Raw genomic sequence first — 20474 nt, forward strand, 5'->3', positions numbered from 1 at the left:
TATATTGGGTGTGCCGCCTACCTAAAACCCTCCACTATTATTTTATTATTATTATTATTATTATTATTATTATTATTAATATTTAACTGTGTACGGTCAGAAAATGAGGGTGGTGCCGCCTATGCACCACCTTTCATCCATCTAAATGTACCATTTTGGTCCATAAATATTTCAACAACCCATTTTGGTATTTTATTTTTTTTATAATATTCCGGTAAAAAATTCTCTTTTGTAATTTGTCTTTAAAGTTAGTAAGATTAGTTGCTGATTTGAATGATGTTAAGTGTGATGTAATAGCTGATAAATCAGCTATATTCTGTGTGTAATTTAAGCTATGTTTTTTGTCACGAAATTAGTGAGAGCAGTTATACGTTAGGAAACTGTCTTGTAACATATATGTTTTTTAACTTCATGAAAGTTATGATGAAATCAGTTTTTTAGATTTCATTTTTTATTCAATTCTCTTTGCATCCGTTTTCTACACAGAATATAGAGAGTGATGTGTTGGTGTGGTGATAATAATATCAAAGGGTTGTTCCGTTGTAAGGATTGCAGTTTCTCTTTAAATCGTAAATGTTTTTCATTACCTATTTCATCCCAACATAAAAGTGATAGAATATTTTCTTTTACTTGCTTATTATGATAATAACAATTATTTAAAAAATTATTTTTGTGATGTATGTGAAGAACGTCGAGATCCAAATATTTTGTTTTATTATTGTACAACATATGATATTTTTACTCATGTCAATTGTGTCCTTGATAAAAGTTGGTTCATCAAACTCAGGAGTATTGTTGAAGTAGATGAGGACGTTCATGATTACCGTCTCCCTGTTGTTAAGAAGATTTATTACTGTCCGAACTACTGTGGTGAGCCTTGTTTAGATTTGCCTTCTGAATGTACTGCATACAACTTCATTATCCATGGTAAATGCCCTTAAAATTCAGAGGACTAAGGTGGCGTTTAGGTGACTATAGTCCAAAACTACCACATTTCTTTTGCGGCAAACATAGAGTATGGTCCTGATAATTATATTAATTATATATATTAAATAATTGTAATTATAATTATAATTTTTAATATAAAAATATTTAATATATTAGAAAAAATTATTTTAATTTTTGAATGTATTATATATTTTTAAGATATACACGACAATAAATCATGAAGTATTTATTACTTTAGATATAAAACATGACTCTCAACAATTTTTCTATTTGATATTTTTGACAAAAACAATCCTTGCAGCAAAAATAAAATCTCATACAGTAAGGAGAGATTTAAAGTGAATTTATTAGCCTCCCATTTAATAAAAAAAGTGAAGTTTATAACAAAGTAAAAAAAAAATTATTATTAGTATCTAGCTTTTACTTAGAAAAAACAAAATAAAACTATCTTAGGGTGATGTTAGAAAATTTTTTAGAAGGGTAAATTTAAATTTAAAATTTAAAATATTATTTTTATAAATTTTAAAGGATTAAATTAAAATTTTATTATTTTAAAAATAAAATACAATTTTATAATTATTAATTTAAAATTTTAAGAAAATGAACAATCATTTTAAAGAGTGCGGGTCCTGCTAACCCCCTAATACTCCATTGCCTATCTTTGTGTAAAAAGATAGCCAAACTTTTCCCCACATCTCATTCATTGCTCTTGTATGTATTAGCTGAAAGTTGGGTAGAGTTGTTTAAAGTTCTTGTTGTGCTTATTTAATAATTTTGACATGATTGCTTCACTACAATAATTGAAGGCTGAAAGTCTAAGGAGACATTAATGTCATGACAAGGAAAAGGAAGATAAGGATTTTTAGTATATAAAATTGACTAGCTAATTGAGTTGACCTCTGTTTACTATAAGCGATCCTCTACCTCTGCTCTAAATATCAAATGCTCTCCCAGTTCCTGAATTATTATCTTTTTCACTTGTAATCTTGTTTTCCATTCAAACTTTGCTCCCAAAGTCAAGCTTTTTCCTTTATTTATATTGCCTGGGGAAGGAGAAATGGAGGAGTCTAACAATTATGGCCACCAACATTCTCTGCTTCTTATCTTGAATCAAGACCAGCTGATCCACAATCAAAGTGTTGTAACTGATTGCTCCAGGTGTGGGGAGAAGGTGTCTGCTCCATGTTTTTGCTGTGCGGAGCACTGTGGGTTTTATCTTCACAAGGTATGTGCCGAGGCACCTTTGGAGCTTAATCATCCTTTTCATCCTCATCATCCTTTTCTTCTTATGCAAAATGCACCTTATTCATCTGGACGGTACATTTGCAATTTTTGCGATAAAGGCGGTAATGAGTTTGTTTATCACTGCTCTTGCCATTTTGACTTTCATATTCAATGTGCTTTGTTTACATTTAATATTGCTGAGAATAATTTGAAAGAGCTTGAGCATGTTGCCTTCAAGATGAAGAACTTGAAGATGATATTAAGTGCTTTGGGTGCCAGGAACCATTAACAAATTATACACACTTTTCTCCCGACTGTGGATTTAATTTACATGAGAAATGCGCTGAGCTTCCTTTCAAACAGAATCTTGTGTGCCATCCTAAGCATCCTCTTGTTCTACAATTTAATAGCCAACGGCTCTCTTGCAAGATATGTCGAGTAACAAGGCGAAGTATGGAAAGTGGATTTGTTTATGGTTGTTCTCCTTGTAAGTTTGTTGTTCACATTGAATGTGCATCACAATCAGCATTACAAGTTATTAAGAGTACAAATCATGAACATCCATTCACCTTGTTTAATGGGCACCAACATCCCCTGCTTCTTATGTTGAATCAAGAGCAGCTGATCGACAATCAAAGCGGTGTAACTGATTGCTCGAGGTGTGGGGAGAAGGTGTCTGCTCCATCTTTTTACTGTGCAGAGTACTGTGGGTTTTATCTTCACAAGGTATGTGCCGAGGCACCTGTGGAGCTTAATCACCCTTTTCATCCCAACCATCCTCTTCTTCTTATGCAAAAGTCACCTCATTTATCTGGAGCGTACTTTTGCACTTTCTGCCATGAATTTGGTGACAAGTTTGTTTATCACTGCTCTATTTGTGAATTGGACTTTCATATTAAATGTGCTTTGTTTACACTTAATATTGCTGAGAATAATTTGAAAGAGCTTGAGCATGTTGCCCTTCATGATCCATTGATTTCCTCTGAAAATGGTGATAAAAAACTCAAAGATGTTAGTAAGTGCTTTGGATGTTGGGAACCATTAGCAATGTATACACACTTTTCTCTTGATTGTGGATTTAATTTACATGAGAAATGCGCTAAGCTTCCTTTCAAACTCAATCATGTTTACCATCGCAAGCATCCTCTTGTTCTACAATTTAATAGCAAACGTCTCTCTTGCAAGATATGCCAAGAAACAAGGCGAAGAGGATTTGTTTATGGCTGTTCCCCTTGTAAGTTTGTTGCTCACACTGAATGTGCATCACAGTCATCATTACAAGTTATTAAGAATACAAATCATGAACATCCGTTCACCTTGTTTTTGAGACAAGTTCCATTCACTTGTGATGCGTGTGGCACTGAAGGAAATCATGTTTCCTATACATGTGGTACATGCAACATTATAATCCATAAAAATTGCATTTCTTTGCCTCGCATTATCAAAAGTAAGTGGCATGACCATCCCCTTGTTCACACATATTTCCATCACATAGAAGATTTTAGGGTTTTGGATTGCCTAATATGCCATGATGAAGTCAATACAGAGCATGGTAGTTACTATTGTTCAAAGTGTGATGTTATATTCCATGTGAAGTGTGCAATGAAGGATAAAGATTCATATGAAATAGTGGAAAATGAAGATGAGATGCCCAATGAAAGTTCCATCAGTGTTATTGAGAGAAACGATGCTGGAGAAGCTACAAAAATAAAGCATTTCAAGCATATGCATAATCTAATGTTAGGTCCCTTTGTTGGAGGATATGAAAATAGTTGCAACGGGTGTATGTTGCCAATCTCGGATCCATTTTATTACTGTTCAGAATGTATTTTTTTCCTTCATAAAGCGTGTGCCGAGTTAACTAAGATGAAGAATGTTTGGCATCATCATTGCCAAGAGCCTCTCGCCCTTACTTCTGATAAAGCTTTTGAGTGTCAAGAATGTTGGCACATATCTAATGCCTTTGCTTATGAATGTTGTGGATGTGAGGAAAATAAATGTCTCCGATGTGTGATTGCGCTTACTCCTGGTGCTCGAACATGTTTGAAACATGTTCACCCCCTCTTTTTCTACAGAGACTACGAAGGTCAGTGCAATGCTTGTGGTGATACAACAAGGGGATATGGGGCATTTTGTTGTAAGGATTGCAATTTTGTGCTAGATCTTGGATGTTTTTCACTTCCAATTACAGCTCGCCACAAATGCGATAAGCATCTTCTTTCACTCACTGATAATGATGATAATAGTTATTCAGAGAGTCATCATTGTGATATCTGCGAAGAAAGTCGAGATGCAAATCGTTGGTTTTATCATTGTGCAACATGTGATACTTCTGCTCATGTTGGTTGTGTTCTTGGAAGCTATCCATTCCTCAAACTCGGTAGCATCTATGAAGAAACAAACCATCCACATCCACTCACCATTGTGAATAAGAAGTATTACTACCCTAATTGTGATAAATGCGGTAAGCCTTGTGAAGGTGTGGCTCTTGAATGCTCAAAGTTAGAGTGCAAGTATATTGTCCATTGGGATTGTGTAACACCCTATTTTCTACGGCATTGGTGGAAGTGGGGCATGTAGCAATTCAGATGTAATCATATTTGAAACATGTCACTTCATTTGCCGGAAAACTCAAGACTGGAAAACAGGGTTTGATCTTTGCCTTATTACTTGTGCTGTTAGTTGTTGTTGTCATTATAATTTGGTTTTTCCGACTTTATAAGTTTTAAATAAATGTCATGTAATAATCTAATTAAAGCTGAAACTTGTATAGTTTACATTTGTATTTGATTGTTGATTTTATAATTTCTTATAATTTGGAAGTGTGATTTTACTTACATGTGATTGATGCTTCTCTTAATAGCTCTTTGTTTGTTTATATAAATTTACTTGAAAGTACAACTTGTTCTGAAATTATTTATCTCTTTTGCTGCACATTCAAATTATGTTTAACATTTGATTATGTTTTTGTTGTGTATGCTTCAGCTCTATGTATTTGATAAAGTAACCTCCTTAAAAGAACAAACATGTCTTTTAATGATATATTTCGCATATAAAATTTTATTGCAGAAATTGCTTTAAAAATTATTAGAATAAGATATTGGAGCTTAATTACAGAATTTATGAAGCTTCATCATACCTTAGCAAATAATTTTGAAAAGAAAAACTTCAACAGGCTTCGTCAATCTAACTATTGCTGCCTCTGTAACATTTTAAAGTGAAATTACTACAGTTCCAAATAAAATTGAAGGATTAGTTTTTTTTTTTCCATAAAAAATATATATTATAGGGAAGAATATAAAGACAAAAAAATGCAAAGCCGAAAAAGGTTATCATCATCCACACAATATATAAATTTCTTTTAAATACTGAAAATATTAAAATTATAAGAAAAATTACTTTTTAAAATGGTGTGGCAAACATTGAAGAAATCGGATCCGAAGCCATATTCAATAATTGCTGAAATTCTGATGTGATATGATTTCTACTTTTATGTGCTTTTTAGTCAAAAGCACTTTTAGACCAATGCTGTTGCAATTGTTTTTAGCATAGTCAATAATTGCTGAAATTTCATAAATACATGAATGAAAGAATAATTATAAAGTCATTTTTAAATAAGAAATACTAACATTTAATTCTTTTAATAATATAAAATAATTTAATTTGATCCAATCTCTATAATAGAATAATTTAACCCATATTTTCACTTAAAATTCTAATTTATATAATTTCTTTAAATAGTACAATTTTAATAAAAATTTTAAAATAAGAAAAACAAGAAAATTATATTGTAAGAATCATGTCGATAGTTAGCTTCTCAGATAACTATTTTTGATTCAATCAATTAAAATTTTTAATTTAATTACAATAACTTTTAAAAGATAAAATTCATAAAAATATAAAAATGTTAAACATAAATAAATAATAATATAAATAAAAATATTTATTTTAGAAATTATAACAATAAAATTAAATATTTAAATTAGTTTAAATTTTAACTTAATTAGTATCAGATTATTGTTAATGTAAAAAATGTAGATTCAAAGGCGTTAAATTACTTTTATCCTTCTATTCAAGGCTATAACTTAATTCTAATTCATTATAAGTGTAAAAGAAGTTTTCAACAAATTTTTATGGGTTGGATGAATTTTTCACTCATTTATTTATTATTATTATATAAAATGTAATGAATTTTCTTAGTTGGATGAACATGGCATAGATAATAAGATGTTAATTAAAAATAAAGTATATAATATCATCTTAATTTTAAGTAAAATAATAATATTTTATTCATAAATATTGTGAAAATAAAATAGAATAAAATAAATAAAATAAAGAACACATAAATTTTACGTGGTTTTTTTCCGAAAGGGTTTCACGTAAAATTTATGTGTTCTTTATTTTATTTATTTTATTCTATTTTATTTTCACAAATTGGTATCGAGCTTCCGGTTATTCATCTCGATCACGGTAATGGCGTCTTTGAAGTATGAAATTCGTTGTTGGATCGCAACACCGATTTGCGTTGTGGCAAATTAAGATGCAAGCGCTTCTTGCAGATGGATCTAGAGGATGCCCCGCTAGGATAGATAAGATGCCTTCGACATTAACAGATGAAGAGAAGAAGCGTAAGGATCGAAAGGCATTAACACAATTACATCTCGCATTTGTCCAACGAAATTTTGCAGGATGTGATGAAAGAGAAAACGCCACGCATTATGGAAGAGGCTAGAACAAATATGTATGTCGAAAACTCTAACAAGCAAGTTGCATATGAAGCGGCGTCTTTATGCTCATCGTTTGGAGGAAGGTGCGTCAGACACGAACACTTAACAGTGTTTAAAGAAATTCTCTCAAACTTGGAGGCCATGGAGGTTCAAGATGATAAGGAAGATCTAGGGTTGATTCTACTTTGTTCGTTGCCCCGTCTTATTCAACCTTTAGAGACACGATTTTATATAGCATGAGTCTCTCACGCTTGATGAGGTTTATGATTCTTTAACCTCGTATGATAAGATGAAGCATCTTGTGGTTAAACCCAACTCTCGTGGAGAGGGTCTCATTGTTCGTGGGAGACAAGACCGGAATGTTGATGATGATCGTGGTAGAACACAGAACGGAATCCTCGTGGTAAATCTAAGGGTAGATCAAATCTTCAAACAGAGGTAAAACTTGCAACTTCGCAAGAAGAAAGGGCACATTAAATCGAAAGTGCTATAAGCTACAAAATAAGATTAAAAGGAGGTCATGAATCAAAAGGAAAACAACGGAAAATTCCGGTGAAGTCGATGTTGTAGAAGACTACAGCGATGGTGAACTTCTAGTTGCTTCATCAATGATTCTAAAGTAAGCGAGGAGTGGATACTTGATTCAGCTGCACCTTCCACATGAGTCCCAATCGGGATTGGTTTACAACTTATGAAACAAGATTCAAGGTGTTGTTTTGATGGGAAATAATGCTTCATATAAAATCGCAGTGTTGGAACAATTAAAGTTAAGATGTTTGATGGAGTTGTCGAACACTTAGTGACGTCGGCATGTTCCGAATTGAAAAGAAATTTAATTTCGTTGAGTACTCTTGATTCAAAAGGGCAGATACACAACCGAAAGTGGGGTTTTAAAGATTTCAAAGGGTCCCTTGTTGTGATGAAAGGGCAAAGAAAGATTGCCAAGTTATATGTTTTATGGGTTCTATCATATCGTGATGATCAATTGCCGCTTCCTCTTCCTTGTCGATGATGATATTACTAAACTTTGGCATATGCGCCTAGGGCATATGAGTGAGAATGGCATGGCGAATTAAGCAAAGAGGACTTCTTAATGGGCAAGGAATTTGCAAACCGAATTTCTGTGAGCACCTGTGTTTTGGGAAGCAAAGAGAGTTCGATTCACTAGAGGAATCCATAACACGAAGGAAACATTGGAGTATATCCATTCGATCTGTGGGGCCGTCCAGAGTGCCTTCGAGAGGTGGAGCTAATTATATGCTAACCTTTATTGATGATTTTTCCGAAAAGTTTGGGCGTTCTTCCCAAGCGAAAAGCGATGTGTTTTCCACATTTAAGTCTTGGAAAATTATGATTGAAAAACAGACGGAAAACAGATAAAATACCTCCGCATGCACAATGGCTTAGAGTTCTGCTCGATGAGTTTAATAGATTGTGCAAGTCGAAGGGATCATGAGACACTTGATGATTCGTCATACTCCACAACAAAACGGCGTTGCGAACGAATGAACGAACGATCATGGAGAAGGTTCGATGTATGTTGTCAAATGCCAACTTACAAGTCATTTTGGGCGTAAGCGACTCTTGCATGTTTTTGATCAACCGATCTCCATCCGCTGCCATTGAGAAAAAGACTCCACAAGAGGTATGGTCCGTAATCCCGCTAATTATTCGATTTAAAGATTTTTGGGTGTCTGCGATGCTCATGTTGATAATGGAAAATTGGAACCGAGATCCATTAAATGCGTTTTCTTGGTTATAAAGTGGTGTAAAAGGCTATAAGTTATGGTGTCCTGAAAATAGAAAAGTTGTGATTAGCAGAGATGTTGTTTTTGATGAAACGCTATGCTACCTAACTTATCTCTTAAAGACTCTTCCAATAAAGAAAACCAAAAGCGGTGGAGCATCGATTAATACGTAATCAACTCCTCAAGCCAAGACAAAAATTGAGAATAGAGTTGCTTCTTCACCGCAATACTCTATCGCCAAAAACAGACAAGAAGAGAAATTAAACCTCCAAAGAAGAATGCCGAGGTTGATCTAGTTGCTTATGCTTTAAATGTGGTGAAGATATAGATGCGAATCAAGAGCCATTTAATTATTCCGAGGCGATTAGTGTGAAGACTCGTAAAAGTGGATGTTTGCTATGCAAGAGGAGATGGAATCACTCCACAAAAACAGAACATGGGATCTTGTAAAACTTCCTAAAGGTAAAAAGGTCATTCGTTGTAAATGGGTGTTTAAAAGAAAGAAGGACTCCGGGAGTTGAAGAACCCAGATATAAAGCAAGGCTTGTTGCAAAGGGTTACAGTCAAATTCCAGGAGTGGACTTCACAGATGTGTTCTCTCCAGTTGTTAAGCATAGTTCGATTCGAGCTTTGCTTGGTATTGTTGCCATGCATGATTTGGAGCTTGAGCGGTTAGATGTAAAACTGCATTTTGCATGGAGAACTTGAGGAAGATATTTACATGCAACAACCGAGGGTTTTATAGTCTCGAAAAAAGAGGACTATGTTTGCTTGCTGAAAAAGTCCCTTTACGGTTTGAAACAATCCACCAAGACAGTGGTACAAGAGGTTTGATTCCTTTATGACTTCTCATGATTTCAAAAGAAGTAGTTTTGACAGTTGTGTCTACTTTAAGAAAAACAGTGATGGTTCTTTTGTGTATCTACTTCTTTATGTTGATGACATGTTGATAGCAGCAAAAGATAAAAGAGAGATAAGAAAGGTTAAAGCCCAACTAAGTGAAGAATTTGAGATGAAAGATTTAGGACCAGCAAAGAAGATACTTGGTATGGAGATTCTCAGAGATAGAAAAGCAAGTAAATTGTACCTAAGTCAGAAGGGGTACATTGAGAAAGTTCTTTGCAGGTTCAATATGCAGAGTGCTAAGCCTGTTAGTACTCCTTTAGCAGCCCATTTCAGACTTTCATCGGCCTTATCTCCTCAATCAGATAATGAGATTGAGTACATGTCACATGTTCCATACTCTAGTGCAGTAGGATCTCTCATGTATGCTATGGTTTGTTCACGTCCAGATTTATCATATGCGATCAAGGCAGCTTAGCGATACATGGCGAATCTCGTAAAGAACACCGGAAAGCAGTTCAGTGGATTTTAAGATACTTACGAGGCACTACTAATGTTTGCTTACAGTTTGGAAGAACTAAAGATGGAGTTATAGGGTATGTTGATGCTGATTTTGCTGGAGACCTTGATAGAAGAAGATCTCTCACAGGTTACGTCTTTACAATCGGAGGTTGTGCAATTAGTTGGAAAGCCACTTTGCAAACTACAATCGCTTTGTCTACCAATCGTTTGAGTACATGGCGATTATCGAGGCTTGTAAAGAAGCTATTTGGTTGAAGGGACTATTTAGTGAACTCAATGAAGACCTTCAAATCAAGACATTTTTTGTGACAATGAGTGCCATCTTTCTTACAAAAGATCAAATGTTTCATGAGAGAACAAAACACATTGATATTCGGTATCATTTTGTTCGTGATATTATTGCTCGTGGTGATATTGTTGTGAGCAAAATTAGCACTCATGAAAATCCTGCAGATATGATGACTAAGTCACTTCCTATAACCAAGTTTGAGCATTGCTTAGACTTGGTTGGTGTTCATTGTTGAAGTTAAACCCTTAAGGGGTTTTTTGGAAGAGGTGAAGAACTTGTTTATTGAAAGTTCGCGATGAAGAACTTGTTCATTGAGAATTTGTGTCAAGGTGGAAAGAACACATAAATTTTACGTGGAAACCCTTTCGGGAAAAAAACCACGGGCAGAGGAGAAGAAAATTCACTATGTCGAAAAATTTTTACTCAAATACAAGAGGAATAGACTATGTCTATTTATAGGCTTGCAAAGCCATATTCTAGTAGGATTGAAACACCTTATCCTAATCAATATAAAATAGATGGAGTTTAATAAGGTTTAAAAACCTTATTCTAAAATAAAATAAAAGAAGTCTAGTTCTATATGGATTTTACTTTTATTTTATTTTCCATCGTATTTTATTTAAATAAGAATTCGGGTCACTTAATTCTAACAAATATAATCTCAATCAAATCAACCCACCATGGAAAGCAAGTAGAAAGGGGGAACCAAAAAGCAAAAGTAGCTTTAAATTAAAGCATGTGTGAAGCAGGCAGAGCGTACAACCAAAACTAGCTAATTAAGTTCACCTCTGCTTACTATAAGTGACCTGCTGCCTCTACCTCTGAATATCAAATGGTCTCCCAGTTCCTGAATCATTATCTTTCTTCACTTGTAATCTTGTTTTCCCGTTGACACTTTGCTCCCAAAATCAAGCTTTCCCTTTATTTATATTGCTTGGGGAAGGAGAAATGGAGGAGTCTAACAATTATGACCACCAACATCCCCTGCTTCTTATCTTGAACCAAGAGCAGCTGATCGACTATCAAAGTGGTGTAACTGATTGCTCCAGGTGTGGGGAGATGGTGTCTACTCCATGTTTTTGCTGTGCGGAGCACTGTGGGTTTTACCTTCACAAGGTATGTGCCGAGGCACCTTTGGAGCTTAATCATCCTTTTCATCCTCATCATCCTCTTCTTCTTATGCAAAATGCACCTTATTCAGATGGAGAGTACGCTTGTGATTTTTGTGATAAAGAGGATAATGAGTTTGTTTATCACTGCTCTTGCGGATTGGACTTTCATATTAAATGTGCTTTGCTTACATTTAATATTGCTGAGAATAATTTGAAAGAGCTTGACCATGTTACCCTTCAACATCCTTTGATTTCCACTGAAAATGGTAATGAAGAACTTGAAGATGTTAGCAAGTGCTTTGGATGTTGGGAGCCCTTAGCAAAGTTTACACACTTTTCTCGTGATTGTGGATTTAATTTACATGAGAAATGCGCTAAGCTTCCTTTCAAACTGAATCATGTGTGGCATCGCAAGCATCCTCTTGTTCTACAATTTAATAGCCAACGGCTCTCTTGCAAGATATGCGGAGAAACCAGTCGAATGGGTAGCGGATTTGTTTATGGTTGTTCTCCTTGTAAGTTTGTTGTTCACATTGAATGTGCATCACAATCACCATTACAAGTTATTAAGAGTACAAATCATGAACATCCATTCACCGTGTTTTTGAGACAAGTTCCATTCACTTGTGATGCGTGTGGCACCGAAGGAAATCATGTTGCCTATACATGTGGTACATGCAATATTATAATCCATAAAAATTGCATTTCGTTACCTCGCATTATCAAAAGTAAGTGGCATGATCATCGCCTTCTTCACACATATTTCCATCACATAGAAGATTTTAGAGTTTTGGATTGCATAATATGCCATGATGAAGTCAATACAGAGCATGGTAGTTACTATTGTTCAAAGTGCACTGTTATATTTCATGTGAAGTGTGTAATGAAGGATAAAGATTCATATGAAATAGTAGAAAATGAAGATGAGGAATCTCCTGATGAGTCTGTCAGCTCCATAACCAAGGTTCTTGAAAGGAATGATGCTGGAGAAGCCACAGTAATAGAACATTTCAAGCATATTCATTACTTAATATTAAGTGACAGAGTAGGCGAGTATGATGATAAATGTTGTGATGGGTGCTTGTTACCGATCGTGACTTCATTTTACTACTGTACACAGTGTGATTTCTTTCTCCATAAAATTTGCGCCGAGTTACCAAAAGTAAAGCATGTTTGGCATCATCGTTGCCGACCAGCGTTAGTCCTTACTTCGAATGAAGTATTTGAGTGTGTACGATGTCTTTGCTTGTCTAATGCTTTTGCCTATAAATGTGAAGAATGTGAGCAATGTACATGCCTTCGATGTATAATTGCTCTTACACCTGGTGCTCGCACATGTCTAGGACATAAACACCCTCTTCTTTTCTACACCGAATATAAAGGGCCATGTGTTGCTTGTGGTAAGGATGATATCAAAGGGTTGTTCCGTTGTAAGGATTGCAATTTTTCTTTGGATCATAAATGTTTTTCTTTGCCTATTAGATCCGAACACAAAAGTGATAAACATCTTCTTTCACTTGCTTCTCATGATGATAACAGATATTCAGAAAGCCATTTCTGTGATGTATGTGAAGAAAGTCGAGATCCAAATCTTTGGTTTTACCATTGTGCAACATGTGATACTTCTGCTCATATCAATTGTGTTCTTGGTGAATATCCGTTCATCAAACTTGGGAGTACTGTTAAAGTAATAGAAGATGCACATGAGCACCCTCTCACTTTTGTTAAAGAAGATTTATAACTATCCGATCTGCAGATATTGTGGTGAGCGCTGTCTAGATTTGGCTCTCGAATGTACTGGATGCAACTTTGTTGCCCATAATAGGTGTCCACGATACAATTGCACTTCTTCAGATTTGGAGGAATAAGGTGGCGATAAGGTGACTATACTCCAAAACTACCACTTTTCTAATAGGCGGCGAACACAGAGTATGGTCCTGACTTTATTACATGTAATGCTGATTGTATTTATAACCTTAAAGTATGTTTTAAGTTGGAATTTGTGTGTTATTTTCTTTAAATGTATGCACGCATGCCTTTTTAAGGTTTTTCTTACATATAGTAAACGTGGTTGATGCTTTGGAAAGTTCTATTTTGATAAAGGAATCTCTTAGCTTTTATTGTAATTACAAATGAAAAGGAAGAAAATAAAATAATTGATTATTCTTTATATAAAGATTTACCCTTTGATTTTTTTTGAATAAGAGAATTTTTTTTCTATAAGATAAAAAGAGTTAACAAGTAAATATAAAGAGTGAGACAATTTTGTAGGCTTAATGCTTAATATATACAGCTTTTTTCATTTTGCTCCTTCAAAAATTTTTATCCACTGCAATTTTTAATGTTACAAAACATTCAACGTTTAATCATTTCATGCTAAAAAAATTCCGGGTGACCTCAACATCCAATTATTGAATGATATCCCTCTTTTTAATACCTATTTTATTTATATGGATACTATAAATATTAATCGTCGTTACTAAAAAAAAAAATAAATAAAGAAGAAGAAGAAAATAAGTGGACTTTTAAAAATAAAAAAGGGAACTAATCAGTGTAATTTCCCCAAACTAACCATTGTAACACTCTAACCCGATCAATTTGCAACATTCATTCCATTATCGTGCTTTTTGTAAGACAAAAAGACACTGTGGGGGTATGTTTGAATCCATGAATTTTGGTTTGAATCCATTGCAGATGAGTAGTTCCACAACGCTCAATCTCTCCTTGCTTACCTCGGACATGTGGGCTGTTGTATCATGAGAAGGTTGGAATTGTCTGTTTTATTTTTATTTTCAAAATTGATATGGAGTTGAAATCTAAATTTGATTGATCAATGATCGGTTTTCTGATACAAGTTAATTCTGTACAGGTTGATTGGATGTACTTTTCGGCCTTTGCTGCAGCAGCTGTTGGACTTATTATTTATTCCGGGTAAGCGATTTGCAATTGTTGGAACAATGGCAGCAACAATGTATCAAACAAACTTAAGTTTTCTATGAAAACTAAATGAAAACAAGAGCAAAGCAAAGAGAAAAAAGGTTTGAACCAAATAATGACCGGTTAACAACCATTTCATTGATAAAATTCAAAAATATATGAGTTACATACAAATTTGACAGTTACCTAATATTTGTAACTGCTCCCACTAATACAAAAAAAATACAATCTTTGAATAACAAGTAAAAGTAAGCTGACATTTCAGCTATCAAGAGCAAATCAAAAACTAATCCTACTAACTTTAGTAACAAGTTACAAAGAAACTAGATTAAGTTACATAGGAACATAAAATGAACAAAATGAATCAAACATGCTGCTGCACTCGGTTCTGCTTCATTGCTGGTCTGCTTGGTGAGCTACTGGTCACATGTTGCATTGCAGGCCAATGCTCAATAGCAATCCCAACTCTTTCTTTTCCAATTTTTTGCCAACGGAGGGGAATTCGGATATGCCTGTGCTTGCTTACATATCTAAATCATCCATCTCTCCATGTCTGTTTCTTTGTATTTGTCTAAAAATTCATCTATGAATCATGTGAAAATTGATGCGTAATGATATTACCTATTTTTATTCCTTTTGTAATAGCGGTGACAAGGATGATGATCAAAGCTGAGCTGATGTCGCCGATCAAGGTACTGAAAGAAGCAAGCATTTTGATGAGGAAGCTGGTTTTGACAACCTCAATCCAGGAAATACCATTGGAAGCTCATACTAATAGGCATGATTGTATCACTAGCTCCGGCGGAAGGAAACTATGGAGGACATGACCATCGCAAAAGATATACAAGACAAGAAATCATGATGTATTTATTACTTTAGATATAAGAAACTATCTACTATAGGACTTGTAAAAAGGATTACGAAGATGATAAAAGTAACATCAATTTTGATTGATCATGCTATTGAAAATAAAGAAAATTATAAATGTGATGTTGCAATTTTCATTTAATTCCAGTACTTTCATTGTAACTTTTCTCATTCCTTTTTCACTTTGACCCTATGTTACTCGGACGACAGTGATGAATTATTATTGAAGGCACACATTTTGCAACCCCAAACCTTCGTTTCTGTTCGTTTTAAGATTCAAAACAGTTGTTTAATGGGTTAATTAATTGTTGCATATTACAAAAATAACTTCTTTCTAGCTTTGTTAACAATTGACTTAGTTTATAGGCAAATTTGGTTAACATTGGTAAGGAATGTGAGTTACAAAGGTAGGCATCATCTCCTCTCCTACTAGATTTATCTCATCTTCAATGGCCACTATAAATATAGAGAGGAGGTTTTGGGGAGTAAAGCCAATAGGCCTTCATCGGAATTATTCTGTGTATTCGTGTTGTATAATGTTTGTGGTGTTACTACACGGGGAACACAATGGAAAACGCAATGCTTGTGGTGTTAGTACACCGGGAGCATTTTGGTGTAAGGATTGCAATTTTTTGCTACATTTTAATTATTTTTCACTTCCAATTACAACCCATCACAAATGTGATGAGCATCTTCTTTCACTTACCAATGACTTCCAATTTTGTGTTACATTGTGATATCTGTGAAGAAAGTCAAGATCGAAATTGTTGGTTTTATCATTGTGCAACATGTAATACTTCTACTCATGTTAATTGTGTTCTTGAAAAACATCCATTCCTCAAACTCAGAAACATTTATGAAGAAACAAATCATCCACACCCAATCACCACTGTGAAGAAGTATTACTACCCTAATTGTGATGGATGCGGTAAGCCTTGTGAAAATTTGGCTCTTGAATGCTTAAAGTCAAAGTGGAAATATATTATCCATTGGAAATGTGTAGCACCCGATTCTCTACAGCATTGGTTGGAATGGCCCATGTAGCAATTTAGACCTAATCATATTTGAAATTTATCACTTCATTAGCAGGAAAACTCAAGACTAAAAAATAGAGTTTGATCTATGCCTTGTTACTTGTAATGCTAGTTGTTGTCATAGTAATTTGGTTTTTCAAACATTTACATTTTAAATAAATGTAATGTAATAATCTAAGCCAAAACTAGTGAGATTTGCATTGATGTTTGATTGTTGAATTTAGAGTTTCTTGTAATTGGGCAATGCGATTGTAATTACATGAAGACTATAATAATAAGGTTGTTTGATATTCTCTCAATAGCTTTTTGTTTCGAAAATTCAATTTTTTTTTTGAGATAATTTTTCTCTCATTCTTAGAGTCACATTTAAATTACACTCATTATGTCTTTGTTGTGGATGCGTCAGCTCTATGTATTCTAATTGCACTACATTGGTTATCTTTTATTTGATAAAAGGACAAGAATGTTTCAAGTTCGTGTGTTTCAACAAGGACATGTCTCCTTCAAAACACAAGAAGTGTTTCAGTCATATTTAATTGTGCATAACAATCATATCCTATGACTTTACATCTTATAATTTTATTACAAAAATTGTTAGAAAGAATAAGAGATCTGAGCTTCATGCAATTAATTACAAATGTTATAAGACTTTAGACCAAGAAGAGTTACCAAAGTTAATTACAAAAATCGTTAGAAAATGGAATGCACTTATAAAGTTAATTAGTTTCTCTTCTATTAAATGGATCAATTAAAAACGCTCAAACAAGGTTAAAGTGGAAAAAAGTTAACATTTGCGGTTTAAAAATATCATGAAAATTATTTTTCTCATTCACAGTTCAACTCCCAACAAAATTTTTATCTACAAAATCATAAAAATAACCTTCAAAATATAATTCTATTAAACAATAAATGACATTTTTTAAATAGTAAATATTAACTCTTTTGAAATTTAACCTTATTTAATTTATTTTAATAATATAGGGATTAAATTGATCCACGTAATAGTAGAGATATTAATTTAATCCAATGCCTATAATAAAGCAACCTACCAAATATATTCACCTAAAAAACACATACAGTGATAGGATACAAGTATGAAAAACCAAACACTGCATTAAATATTTGAATTAGATAATACATGTTTAGATAGACAATATTACATATGGGAAAATGTCTAAAATGCTTATTGTAATTTACCAAATCTTCTAATGGTACTTCTACTTTCAAATTATCAAATTTGGTGTTCGAACTTTAATTTTGTTAATCAATATGATATCTCTAATAGAATTTGATATTACTTAATACGTTGTGACACAATTTATCAGAACTTTTTATTCTATCAATTCAAGGGACATTGGAGGGTGAAATTTTACCCCACTAGCCAAGGCTTAAAAAATTTGAAGTCGAGCCGGAGAGGAGGCCGTGGTGAGTTTACAGTGGGTCGTGCAGTTAGTGTGCCAACAATGGCGACATATCGTTGGAGATACTAGAACACACTAAGGATACGTTTGTAAACTTTGTAAAAGCTGAGAACTACTTTTGTAGTTTTGTAACTTTTTAGAAATTTTCAATTGTAATATTAAGATTATAATTAATAGATCTCTATATCTATAAATTAAAATTTAGCTCAAAAGATTTATTATAAGATGCATATATAAATATAAGTCCAAAATTCAATGGCGTAAACAAAAACCAATCAATTCAAGTACAAATTAAAATGAAATTCAAAATTAACTTAATCCAAAATATTAATTCATTCAATTTATTCGACTTAAATATTTTCCACCTTGAAAATCGGGTGTTTACACCTTTTTTTTTTTCAATTTATACAAACACTAGTAAAAATAATTAAAATACGATGCAATATAAAAAATAGTAAAAATATATGACTATATTTCGAAGTGTACATAATTTAAATTATTAATATATCAAAAATTTATATAATTTCAAAGTGAGTAGCTGACTGCTCCAAGTGTGGGGAGAAAGCATCTGCTCCATGTTTTAGTTGTGCGGAAAACTATGGATATTACCTTCACAAGATATGTGCTGGTCACCCTTTCCGGTCACTTGATCTTATGCATCGTAGTCTTCTTATTAAGAATCCAGGTTATTCATCAACCTACATTTGCCATTTTTTCTTTTGCGATAAAAGCAGTAATGAGTTTGTTTATCATTGCGCTTATGAATTGAACTTGTGTTTGGTTTTTGGGACAATTTATCCGGAGGAAGTATGAAGCTCAGTCTGGAACTTAAGCAACAACGTAATAAATCCAGATAAAGAATGAAGAGGACTTGAAATTCAAGTCAGGAGATTTGAGCTTGAAAAACATAATGAAAACAAAGAAAGAGAGAGTATTTTTGGATGAAATTCTAATGAATTTTTCATTAATTTGAATGAAGGCTAAAAGTCAATACATATACCAGACACAACTGGTCAAAATGAACAAATTTCACCTAAACAAACACCTACTACCACTAAGCAACATTGAAACTTGTAAAACATTGCTTGTACACTTTGACAAGTTGATTTATCAGTCCGTCAATACCTAATTACATCAAAAAACAATGTCAACTTAGTTCAAATCTGACTAAATTACAAAACAATATTTAAGGTAACTAAACAAAATGAAATACGATAGCAGTAATGTGCTTCAGCATCTGCATGCATACTTCATGTGCTGAAGGTATGGCTTGATCTGCTTCTCTATACTTCATCCGCATAACTTGTGCTACATAGTCAGCTCCTTGGCTACTTCATTTGTTGCATTCACACTTCATCCGATAATAATATAACAGTTTGATCCTTTTCTTTACAGCTGCATATACTTCATCCGGAGATATTCCAGCAGCTTGATCTTCCAGCTTGATCTTCAACACTTCATCCGCATGACTTGTGTTGCTTGGTCTGCTCCTTGGTTGCTTCTTATGCTACATGTAGGCCAACTTCAACACTCCTCCTTGGCTTGCATGCTGCATAGTTTTGACTGATCCTTTTACAACCAGCCTTGATTTGAGTTTGTTCAAGTTGGCATCAGTATTTTGCTTGGCTCAAAACACCCTCTTCACTCCAATAACCTTCTTGTTGATTGGTCTTGGAACTAAATCCCAAGTTTGATTCTTGTCAATCATGCTCATCTCATTGAGCATGGCCTGCTTCCATCCTTGTTGGGTTTCAACTTCTTCAAAACAACATGGTTCAACAACAACTACTTCAGCTCTTTCATAAATCTCAGCCAATAGTCTAGTGCCTCTGACTGGTTTATCATCAATGTCTATTTTAGGACCATTTTGATCAGCTTCAGTCTGATCTGTTACAAAATCTTCAGAAACTTCATCTTTGATGCTACAATCGAATTCTTAGAATCTCGAGTTCTTTTTGGAGAAACCTTCTTATTAAGTTCAACAGTTTCCTAAGCTTTAGGCTTCTTGGTCTTATTTTCCAGCTCTTGTTGCGCTTCTTTCTTTGCAACTTCTATTGAAGCCAACTAGTCTTTGAGATTTTTCAGCTCTTCTTGTGCTTGCCCCAGTTGAGATTCTAAATTTACAATACGAGCGCCAAGCTTCTTTTGGTTTAATGGATCAGATTGTGGAGCACCTTTTGGTGAACGACAATCTCTAAGCTTTGGACTACTACGATCCGTAATGGGTCGATGATGCAAAGGTTCTAAATCAGAACTAGATGGCCTAACCTGATGTGTCCCTCGAGAAGATTGCCTTTGTGTCATGTCCACAACAAAGCTTTTGTCAGCCATGGTTACTGACATGAGTTTGGATCCATTTGAATCACTGATCAGGCATTATTTGCCTTTGAATACTATTGAATATCCTTTTTCAAGTTGCTAAGCAAGTTTCTATCAATATCAGGCACAAACAAGACAATTGTAACAAGTTTGGTACCTGTAGGAGTGTTTATCATCACATCTCATTTGCCTTCAGCTTTGGTGAAGTGTCCATTTCCAACCTTCACCTTGGTTTTGAAACTTCTGCCTATTGACTTGAAGATGGCAGCATTTGGTGTCATGTGGTTTGTGCAACCACTATCTATCAACCATTCCTTTGTGGCTTTTCCTTTAGCAATTGAGCAAGAAACTATAAAAACTTGCTTTTCTTGGTCACTGTCTTCTTCTGCCGCTTGAGCTTCAGCTATTGGCTGTTGAGTTTGACTTGGTTTCTGTCTGCCTTTGTTTTTGCAGACTTTCTCAGCATGGCCAATCTCGTTGTAG

At 34.0% G+C, this 20474-nt stretch overlaps 3 protein-coding genes across 3 annotated transcripts; 2 read left to right on the top strand and 1 right to left on the bottom strand.

The window, feature by feature from the left end:
* The first annotated feature begins 1801 nt into the window (after positions 1-1801).
* Positions 1802-5073, top strand: LOC108475392 (uncharacterized). Its single transcript, XM_017777355.2, has 2 exons — positions 1802-2173; positions 2452-5073. Exons 1-2 carry the CDS (start codon positions 2006-2008, stop codon positions 4750-4752), a joined length of 2469 nt encoding a protein of 822 aa, XP_017632844.1. The 5' UTR covers positions 1802-2005; the 3' UTR covers positions 4753-5073.
* A 6176-nt stretch (positions 5074-11249) lies between these two features.
* Positions 11250-15177, top strand: LOC108475379 (uncharacterized). The gene is made up of 5 exons (XM_017777340.2): positions 11250-13100; positions 14108-14164; positions 14283-14344; positions 14792-14901; positions 14996-15177. Exons 1-5 carry the CDS (start codon positions 11250-11252, stop codon positions 15175-15177), a joined length of 2262 nt encoding a protein of 753 aa, XP_017632829.2.
* A 3605-nt stretch (positions 15178-18782) lies between these two features.
* Positions 18783-20003, bottom strand: LOC108475378 (interactor of constitutive active ROPs 4-like). Its single transcript, XM_017777339.1, has 5 exons — positions 19738-20003; positions 19309-19594; positions 19066-19179; positions 18886-18960; positions 18783-18797 (listed from the first exon to the last, which is right to left on the bottom strand). Exons 1-5 carry the CDS (start codon positions 20001-20003, stop codon positions 18783-18785), a joined length of 756 nt encoding a protein of 251 aa, XP_017632828.1.
* Positions 20004-20474: the final 471 nt, after the last annotated feature.

The sequence above is a fragment of the Gossypium arboreum genome, chromosome 3 (genome assembly GCF_025698485.1).
Source record: "Gossypium arboreum isolate Shixiya-1 chromosome 3, ASM2569848v2, whole genome shotgun sequence".
NCBI lineage: Eukaryota > Viridiplantae > Streptophyta > Magnoliopsida > Malvales > Malvaceae > Gossypium > Gossypium arboreum.